The sequence below is a fragment of the Xiphophorus maculatus genome, chromosome 1 (genome assembly GCF_002775205.1).
Source record: "Xiphophorus maculatus strain JP 163 A chromosome 1, X_maculatus-5.0-male, whole genome shotgun sequence".
NCBI lineage: Eukaryota > Metazoa > Chordata > Actinopteri > Cyprinodontiformes > Poeciliidae > Xiphophorus > Xiphophorus maculatus.
In genome coordinates this window covers 24826980-24838024 of record NC_036443.1, presented here as the reverse complement: position 1 = coordinate 24838024, position 11045 = coordinate 24826980, and the positions used below count along the sequence as shown (strand labels likewise).

At 36.1% G+C, this 11045-nt stretch overlaps 1 protein-coding gene across 1 annotated transcript; it reads right to left on the bottom strand.

Annotated features, from left to right (window-relative positions):
* Window positions 1–2766: 2766 nt before the first annotated feature.
* LOC102228430 (proteolipid protein 2-like) lies at window positions 2767–10856 on the bottom strand. Its single transcript, XM_023338866.1, has 5 exons — window positions 10552–10856; window positions 6655–6810; window positions 6470–6568; window positions 3999–4092; window positions 2767–3497 (listed from the first exon to the last, which is right to left on the bottom strand). The coding sequence occupies exons 1-5, from the start codon at window positions 10648–10650 to the stop codon at window positions 3484–3486; spliced, it is 462 nt and encodes a 153-aa protein (XP_023194634.1). The 5' UTR covers window positions 10651–10856; the 3' UTR covers window positions 2767–3483.
* Window positions 10857–11045: the final 189 nt, after the last annotated feature.

Below are 11045 nucleotides of genomic sequence, written 5' to 3'. Positions count from 1 at the left end.
CTCTATTTTTCTTATTTTATTTTTTTTAGATGTGATCGTATAGTTTAAACAATAAAACAGTTAACAATTCCTCCAAAACAAAACAAAACATTCTTATTCCATGAATCAAACAGTAAAATAACAGACAACTGCCATAACAGTTAACAGTTTCAACATTAACAAAACATTTAAATATATATTCATAAATTTATACTTTGAACTCACCTAATGCGATACAAATTGAAACAATGTGACTCTGACTGCACGCAAGTGGCCCAGCAGCTGAAAAACAAAAGACATAATTAGCGTCATGACTGAGCGGTCAGCCACAACCACCAACTGGCGCACGTTTTCCAGCCCAAAACACGAGAAAACTTTACAAATTATATTTGTAAATGTTAAATGATCTTACAGTATTTCGTTAATTGTTGAACTAGAAAAATATGACCCTAAGTAAAAGAAAAATAGCAAAGAGCTGCGCCTCTCGCACCTCCACCAGCCGCTCTCTCGGCTTCCTGGCGGGGGAAGCCGAGAGAGCGGCTGGGGGACCCGTTGCATGCAGTCACTCATCACACCACTAGGTGTCTCCAAACACACGGATCAAAAATCTCATTATAAATACATACTATTATTATTATTTTGGGTAAAATTCACATTTACATACATACACACACACTTTTTTTCTCTGTTACACAGAGTACCCAAAAATTTGACTCAAGTAAGAGTAACACTACTTCAACATATTTTTACTTAAGCAAAAAAAAATTAAATGTCACATATTTGATCATCAGTTACTGATTGGCTCCATCTAGCGGCAATAAGAACAACAACTTAAAATCCAGAGCCAACAATCAAATGAAAGAAACTCAGGACAAAAGATAGAAATGCTAATACTCTTTGTTGTAATGACGGTTTATTTCTCAAAGCAAACAATAATCTGAATATAAAGAGACAAACTGCACATTGTTAGAAAAAAAAAACATTAGAATGACAAGATTTTCCTCCAACAACAAATTTCTAATCTTCTGTCTCTTTTTAGGAGAACAGGAACACTACAAAAAAATCTCAAGAGAAAGATGGCTTTCAATCTTTAAAAAAATGTGTTACAGATGTATGAAAAAAATCATAACCTGAGCAAGAATGAAGATGAGTGAAAATGAGGGAGGACGACATAATCTGTGTGGTATCGATCAACTGAAGAGGAGTCAATATCAAATATACAAAAATCAGAAATATGTTCTCAAAACCAAACCAAAAGAACAGTATTGATAAATAACCACAGAACCCATCAATTGTTTAGGACTCAGAAATCCAAAAAGGGAAAAGGATGGAAGTACAACTACATGAAATGAAACTGAAAATTGATTAGCTTTTTTCAAAGGTTTAGTTAAAAGGTTATGAGCCGTTAATGTCCTCCCTGAAGTAGATAACTTCCAGACTTTGATAAAATAGAGATTGGAAGATGAATATTTGTAGGAATAATGTTTTAAATTATGTTCTGAGTAATATAGCATCAGATATGGAGGATGCTGTAAAAACTGGGATTCAAACTTTGTTTTTATTGCTTCTGTTTGCTTCATACAAATAAAAATGGGAAATTTCCAGCGTTCCAGTCCTGTAAGGTTAAGCTGTATGTATTGAGGCAACAGCGCTATCTGGAGTGACAATATCGCAAGTTTTAATCAGTTGCATTCTTCCCTTTGCATCCGTTTGGCCTTTTTATAGATAATTGTCTGGGAATCAATGTTATTTTGGTGTCTGGTTGTGTTTTCCTGAGACATGAAGTCCTAAAATGCATGCTGCTCTTTGCTAGTGCTAATCCCAAATAATAATACATTTATCTACAAATCATATGTTGCTGATAGCCAATTAAGCCTGTGAAAAGTAAGCAATAAATCAATTAATCACATGAGTTTGATAATTCCCATTTGCATGATTGATTGTTTTTTGTGTCTCTCTCTCTTTCTACTAAAGGTGGATGAAAAAAGTCTCCAGTATGGTTAACTGGTCTAAATAGCCCCTTATTTCAAGGATAATTTCCTTTACACAAACTTCAGTACCAAAAAGGGTTGTGGCAGTACCAAAATGTGGCAAAAAGGTTGAAACAAAATACTTTAGAAAAGCAAAAGAGATTATAAGCTAAACAGTATCAGTGCCAAACCAAAACGCTACCAACTGAATCCAGCACCACTGTTGTACTGTTAGCCGCTAATAGCTATGCGCTTTCTCACTCTCCTAATGTCCGAATAAATGACATTAAAAAGGGCCATTTTCTTTTAAATAGGTTCTTGCATGTCTGATTTATTAACACCACAGAGATATTGAAAGTAGTTCTTTGTTTATTTCAGAGAGTTTAAGAGTTAGCTAGTAGCGCTAGTAGCGCTTAGCATGGTCCGTTTACGTGAACAGACTGTTTCTCCAACGGCCACATTAGCTTGAAGAAAATCCATAAAATATGAGCATCTTCACAGCAAAACCAAAATCTTACCAGGAGTTTTTGGTCTTGTTTCTAATTAACTTTATAGAAATAAATACGAACTTGTTTTAAGTCAATAGCTTAATATTTATGAAGAAGAACTAGTTCTTTTTCAGATTATTTCACTTATAGCAAGCCATTTTTCCGATGTTGTAAGTTAAATGATCTGCCAAAGGAAGTAGCGCTTTTTCATCAGTATTAATTAGTTACTAAACAAGCTCCTATTTCTTGCTGAAAATCTATTATAAGTCAGTTTTGTATTATTTCAAGTGTTGTAGGATGTTTTCCTAGAAACTAGACCAAAATATTTGTTAAGATTTTCTGGTTTTTTGCTGTGTTTATGCAGAAGAAAGTTTTTTATTTACAGAGAAAAAAAAAAGTTTTGCAGCTAGCTAACCTGGGCCGTTGAGCCTTTAGTTTAGTTCAAAATGTTATCTAAGTGAAAATGCCAGGAGAGTCAATTGAAGTTAGTGACATATTTATTACTCATGACCTCTTAACAAAACCCTCATAAAAAACAGAGACCGTGTATTATAATGTTTTACTGACTTTTATAAAAACAAATATTGACATCAATGACAAGACAAATATTATCTGTTTTTAAATAACTCCTAATGCATCAGTTACTTCTGATGTCCAAATAACACGATTAATATTTCCTACAGCAGTTCGTTAACAGTAAAGAAAAGTATTAGAAAAGCTATTTGAAGAGACCAAACAGTCTTTTGTTACCTTATTAATGTCAGGTTTCCCTGTTTAGTCGATGGTCTGTCTTGGTCGGAAAAAAAACTTGGGGGTTTTTCCCACCGCAGCACACATGCAGACACAGATGTACAGTACAGTGCCTCTCACTTTGGTTCTGCGGTATTCCTCTCAGGCATCTGCTAAAATACTTCTCATTTGTTCACACCATACAGTTGCAATGATTAAAACTGTGACCTGGTCATTTTACTGTCCATCTCCCTTCACTGAGCCGCTCTTCTCTGTTTTTGTATTTCTGCAGCGTCGATGACAGATGTGTGGACTGGTTAAGCTGTGCCACCTGGAAATCAATTTAGAAAAGTACATCAAGAAAGTAAGTCTGTTTTATATACCAACAGGAAAAATATATATATTGCATGAGGTTCACTGCAAAAACACAAAATATTACCAAATATGTTTGTTCTAGTTTGTAGTCCAAATATAGTGTTACACTTGAAATAAGACAAAACTAACTTCCAACTAACTTTTCAGCAAGATATAGAAGCTTGTTTTAAGTAAATAATACCTTAAAAGTTGGAGAAAAAAAGTACTGGTTACATTGGTAGAATTTTTTTTCACTCATTGGAAAAATGTCTTATATAAAAGATAAAATCTGCCAATGGAACTGGAACTTTTTATCAATATTAAAGGATTATTGACTTAAAACAAGCTCCTATATCGTATAACTTTAAGTTTAAGTGATTTCTAGACAAAAATACTTGGTAAAAGTTTGTGTTTTTGCAGTGTTTGTGTCACAGGGGAGATTTTGGATGCATTGGTGAATAAACACTTATGTTCCTACCAGAACCTTCAGTTTGCGACCTGGCGCTCTTGATTTGCAGGTAGATGGTGTACGTATCATATGCAAACAGGAGACCAGCGAGCAAGCCGAACACCTGGGAAATACAGCAAAACAAGAACTTTATTAATATTAAAACAAAAGCTGTTGTTAGGGTCTTGGGTTGTTTTGGATTCTTGTTGATTTACTTGTTATCTGTATTTGCTTTTATTATTCTTTTAATTAGATCAGCCCTGTTTCCTTTGAACTTTAGTTCAGTCCGTTCAGTTATTTTAGTTTGATTATGTGTCGATTAAAGTTAATGGCAAACTGTTTGAGTTTTTATTTTAAATTATTTACATCCCTTTCTCCTGCTACTTCTCTGTTCATGTCAGACTGCAAAATAAACACCATCAGACATTTTCAGACAAAAAACGAACTTCCCTTTTGGTTCATAGAAGGAGCCACCACGTGTTCAAATGGCCTAACACGAGCAAAACAGCTCAATTATTTCAGGTTTCATTTTAGGATCAATCATTCAGTCCCATACAGACTTATTTCCTGTGACAATATGGCTTAATTAATATAAACATTGTTTTTTTTTTTTCAAAATTAAAGATGCTTTCCACAATTGCATTAATTTATTTTTATTGTCATGTTGTACACATGCGAAGCTGCAACTTCGATGTTCTGTCGCAACCTGGTCGGATGCAGATGGTTGTGACCTCGTGTTGCGACCCAGCCAGGGATCCACAGCACAGAGGAAGGATGTGGGTAAGAAAAGGGAAGCTCGCTTTATTTTGAAATCAGAAAGCAATAATATCTGAATGCAGTACTGCTACAAAGCTCATGTTAGACTAAAAACATTTGAGACATTTTATTCCTTGTTGCTCCTGTGAAATCTTGACCTCTGCCCTTTAGGATTAAAGTATCTTTTGTGAATATTATTTTTGCCTGGGGTACGCAGTGAGTAAGAACAAGTCGATACAAGATTTTAAATTCTGACCTTTTTCTACTTCTGTGCTTTTCCACACCTTTCCCACTATACCAGGGGCGTCAAAAATGCGGCTCGGGGGCCATTAGCAGCCCTTGGAATAATTTTGTGTGGACCCCTGACCACAAATGATGTACTTTTAAAATAATTTTTGAAGAGGGACGTTTTCATTTACTAATTTAAATATCTTTTTAAATGGAAACAGTTAGGTACGGAAAGTATTTTCTGTTATTAGCCATATTTTTTTGCCTTCATTTTAATATCAATGTATGCATGGTCACAAACGCTCGGTGACTATTTACTGAAAAACAGACTGATTTAGCTAAATATGGCCGGGGTTTTGAACAAAGAACCAACAAAAACATTCAGCCCATTCATCGCCTTTCCGATGTAACAGAAAACGTCTGAGGCCCCTTTATGGAACTACAATAATTTCTTCTTTTCCATTTTGTTTCAGTAAACTAATGAATATTTAGTTTATTGTTTGGCATTTAAAATAAAGAGAAAGTAATTCACAATAAAATTATTTTATGACTTTTATTCCAGGGAGAAGAAAACATCCGAGGTTTGGCATGTGGTTCAAAATGTTTTGACTATATGCCATGGTCTGCACTCTACTCTTGAAGATGTGCAAACATAGGTTATGACAGTTAACTTAAACTAACAAAATAAAAAAAGTCAAATTGAGAAAATATTTTCATTAACTGAAATAAATAAAAACAGTAATTAATAGCGAAAAACTGTAACTAAATGTAACAATATTGTGCGTTTATAAAACTAAAACATGCTGAAATTATAGATATTACATCCTTCACTTTCTTGTTAATGAATCCATTTATTAGCCTTTCGAACTGATATGTAGTTAATTTATTTTTTCCTCAGCCAAGCAGTTTACATCAGCTGTTGGCAAATTACAATTCTCCATTTTCTGCCTGGCGACGCAAAATGGCGACAACAAAAGTTGGGAGAAAACAACAGTTATTCTGCAATAATTGGTTATATTTTTTAAAAAATGGTGTCTTCTGTTGAGCATTCATTACATGATCACAACACAATACTTTGACCTATTTTAATTCTACACCTAAAAATTGACCAAGATATATATATGTAAAAAATAAAACTAACAGAAACTAGCAAACAGACGCCAAAAACTAAATAAAACTAACAAAACGCTACAACAAAACTATAATTAAAAAAACCCAAAACTATTATGACCCTGGTGATAACATTCAGTTTACCACACTCTGATAAAACCTTTCAAAGTGAAGCTGTTTGAAAATAACTGCAGTTGTTTTTGAAGTTGAACAGGAAGGAAATGTGGGATGTTATCAGATTCTCAGAATTAGTGAATTGTGACAAAGAGCTGCCGTGTATCAGGGTAAACAGAACATATTTTCTTCTGCATATCTCCCTAGAAACATATTGCATGGTAAACGGCTGTCAGAAACAGTAAAACCCAGAATCAGGAGTTTCAGAGCAGACATGAGACGAGCGAACTGACCCCGCCTGCGATGAGCGCTCCGTCCCCGTATCCTCTGGTGACGCAGATGAGCGACGTGATGAGGTAAACTAGAGTGCCAGTAAAGGCACGGATTAAGTCCTGCAGGAAAATTTTTTTTAAAAATCAGAACATAATGCACTGAGCGCCGCGCCGCTTTAAAATGCGTTTGCTCATGAAGAACTTACACTCCAGACCCAGCTGATGGCTGTAAACTGCTTGTCCAGGCCCATCATGAAGACACAGAAGAACACGATAGCAAAGCACATCTCGCAGATGGCAGGAACAGTGTAGCCGCCATACCAGGACGAAGCATGGCAGATAAGGATTATGAGACTGAGAACCTGTGAAAACAGGCAAAAAAACAAAAAGAAAGCTCCTCAGTGAGACAGTGATTTAAAATTTAACCTTCTTCAAGCGTCTGGAACAAGCAGACAGATTTACAGTAATGGGTCGTTCCCTCAGCAATTTTCCGTTATGTAGAAAAAAAGGGCAAACGCGATCTCACATCCAAACAAATCCCACCAAGAATCTGCTGCATAAAAACTAAAAGGCGACCTGTAATCGCTGCGACATGAAACATTTTGTGCAAATACATGTATCAACCTTTAAAAGAAAGAAACATCTGGGTATATCTGACTGCACTGAAAATCCCCCACAATATCTTATCAGGTATTTTTGCTCTAGTTGCTACTGTGAAATGTTAGTACACTTCAAATAAAAAAGCTAATTTACAAGTAACTTTTCAACAAGATATGATCTTATTTTAAATCAGTAATTCCTTAATTTCCTTAATGTTGATGAAAAAGTACTCGTCCCACTGGGAGATTAAATTTCACTAGGAGATAATCTGCCAGTTGATTATATAAATTATTATATTTAGCTAAATATTATTGCTGAGGGGCACAAGCAGGCCTTCTGACATACAGATAAAAAAATAGAATTTTTTTTTTTTTTTTTGAAAAACAATAAGAAAAAACCCCTCAAAAAGGGCATTAGGGGCATCAAGGATAAAAGGGGCAGGAGCTCAAGCCCCTGGTGTGAGAGAAAGATCCATGAACAAAATGGCTGCTGTCGGGATGGACTCATATGAGACGGAGAAGGAAAATGTGGACAAGCTGCCTCCGATCTCATTTTGTGATATAGTTCACTACTTGGTGAACAAGAAGAGTGTTTACATCATGGAGGAGCTTCGCCTGAAATCTATATTCAATCAATGTTTAAACGGATTTGTAAAGGACGTACGAGCTCTTTAATAACAAGGTTCCGGTTCTGGCAGAGTAAGTACACATAGGCTACATGTCCGTCTCAGCTAGCATATAAGCATTAGCTAAGCTAATTTTGCTAGTTCGGCAGTAAGTGCTACAGTAAATATCCCTGTAGAAGTTATATTTATTTTGGTATTACACAGAGGTGGGTAGAGTACTCAAAAATTGTAATCGAGTAATAGTTGTAATCCTTACATAGTTCATAAGTTAGGAACGAAGCGAGAGCTGTAGCTTGGGGGCTGTTTGTTGTTGTCATAGCAACTGGCTGCTAAGATGGCTGACAGTTACAAAGTTCACGGAGGTGTGACGGTGCATGAGAACTAAGTATTGCCAAAAAACGGGTGGATGTTTTTTTAAATGCTTGGATTGTTTTTAGAAGCAGCCCTAAAGGGAAGTATAAAAACATGAAAAATGTAAACTCATGTTGTTGAAGGATCAGTAAGTAAAGTTTAATGCCATTGAGAGGTAAAATTGCAGACTACAACAATAAAATGTCTTCAGTTCTCCAGCTATGACTAAATGTTTTTCTCTAAATTTCTTTTTCCAATTTATCAGAATAATCAATATAATAATCAATTAGTAAAATAATTAGTCGCCATCTTAAAGGAGAGTATTTTAGCTTTCCTTTCATGCATCGCCTCAGTATCTTTAGTGTCATAAAACATGAACTACTTTGGTGACAGCTGTTTGGAAAAATATAAATACAGGCACAAACCCATCAAAGTAACAATGCTGATCAGAAATGGAGCACAAATTACATCTACGCCAACAATTTTTTTTATTAGAATTTTGTATTTTAAGTTTTGTGAACAATTTTATGTAGATCAGGTTCACTACAGAGAATTTTTAAAATCTCTCCGTAGCGTACTGGTTTGTTGAGTCTCCAAACTGCCCAGATCGCCATGCAAATCCTCATTTTAAAACCTCAAATTTGAACTGGACACTTTTCTGTTATCACTTTTCTCTTGAATGGACATTGTTTTAGTTACTGATGCCAAAATTTGGCCTTTCAAAACACAATATCTGTGTTTTTTTCAGGCTTCATTTTAGCTTTTGGAAATAAATACAACTGTTATGAGCTACAAGTCTAAACAGACCTGGAAATGAAATGAATATACCCTTTAATAGTGATTAACGTTAAGGTTCAGATCTGCCATTCCATCTTATCTCTGCAGATTCAGACATGAAGAAAAATGTGACTCCCTTGCAGTGGGTGTGCAAGTCACACACCCACTGCAAGTCACACACATTAACTTGCACATTAACATGTTCCTACACAATCACCATGACTATGACAGGCGGAGAAGTCATTCCATATGAAATAAACGATGATTAGAGCTTCACATTTCCCAGTTTCACATTAGTATTCCCAGCAATTGATGCTATGAGGCCCATTTCCGTCCAAACTGAAACTCCCATAGTTAGCAGTAAAATATTCTCCTTCCTGTTTTTCTCCTGGGGGATTGAGGGAGCAGTAAATGTTTTCTAAACTATTTCAGAAATCCTGCCTGATGGAGGATTTCTCTGCCTGAAGTCAATCCTTGAATGGAGCGGCAGCCGAGATCCGGGTTAAAAGCTTCGTGGATTCCTTGTTCCCGGGCCTAATCTTCACACCAGTCTGGAATTTCCATTACTATCTCATGAAAAAACAACAACAAAACAAAACAAAAAAACCGGAGGGAAACTTTTACAGTGGGTGGAGCTCAGAGAGGCCGTCTTTAAAATTAGCTTGTTCCATTTGGGACAGCAGATCCTTTTTCCAGTGAGACACAGACTGAAGGTTTTTCTTGCTTTCAAAAAACACAGTTTTACATTTACTTGGCTTTAGGTGCTAGCTAACAGTAGAAGTTATTTTCTACTGTAAATAACTTCAGTTATTTTCTAGTAAACCAATATTAAAATGGCCTAAGGCAGGGGTCGGCAACCAATGGCTCCGGAGCCACGTGTGGCTATTTCATCCTTCTGTTGTGGCTCCCAGTTACTTTGGGAAATAGAATATTTTATTAAAATTAAATCATTAAAAAATTATAAATACCTTTGCAGAACACATAATTAAACACAACAAAAGACATTTTATTTTACGAATTATTCTTGGTTTCGTTTTTGGTTAAAATATCTTAGTACACTTGAAATAAGTCAAAACTAACTTGAAGTAACTTTTCAGCTAAATATAGGAGCTTGTTTTAAGTCGATAAATCTTTAATATAGATTTAAAAAGTACTAGTGCCAGATGACCATGGAAAATGTCTTGTTACATGTGAAATAATCTGACAGTTGAACCAATACAATATGAACGAGTTATTGACTCAAATCGACCTCCTATATCTTACCAGTCTGCTAAGACACATTTACAGTAGAAACTAAACCAAAACTACTTTATAACAAATTGTGTTTTTGCAGTGTACCGTTCCAACATTATGCTATTATTTGACCCTTTGAAGAATCTGGATTAATGTAATGAGCTACAACAATATTTGATTTACCTTTGGGATTAATAAAGTACTTTTGAATTGAATTTTCCTTGAGGCCTCAGTATTTAGCTCTTTAGTGTGAAATGTGCCTGTAACAGGTGGAAACCGTCATTCCTGTCCCTCAGCCTTCAACTCCCCCACAAACCACATGCATTCCTAAACCCTAACTTCCGTCATTCACATCAATATGATCTGCTTCTCCTTCAGCCTGAAAATCAGTACCAACATTAACTCATAATAACCCATTAAATATTCATTGGTTGCATCAGCCACACGTGATTTGTAAAAACGCACCACAGCCAGCTTTATGAGCTTAAGAGTCACTTTGTTTCCACTGTAAACTCACTATTTCTGCAGCGAGGATGGTGCCTTTCGGGGTCCGCACGTAACTTTGCAGCTTCTGCACGACGCTCGCAGAGGAGCTCTCGGTTATATCAGCAGCCATCCTGGGAGAAATGGTAACGTAGAGGCCTTGAAGTAGCTTCCCTTTAGTGAAAGAGCGAGTTTGGATGAGCAAAAGTTTTCCTTAGGTGAGATATTTCAGGAAAGAAGCAGTTCCCCCAGTGTGGTTGAGTGCAGCTTTCGTGTAAGCAGGTGGAGAGAAGAAAGCAGTCTGGTGAAAAAGTCTCTGAGAAATAAACTGAGTGTTAGAGCAGGGCGGGGCCAAGCGGACTCTATGCAGGGGCGTTGGTGTTTCCCCTGAGTATGGAGCTCCGCTCATGGCAACATGCTACCACATTGTGTTGGAGCCAGATTATGCAGCCTGGTGACATGGGAGAAAGAAAAATTAAAAACTGTGGCCACAAGTTGTTTTTTTTCTGCTTCTATGTCACCAGATGT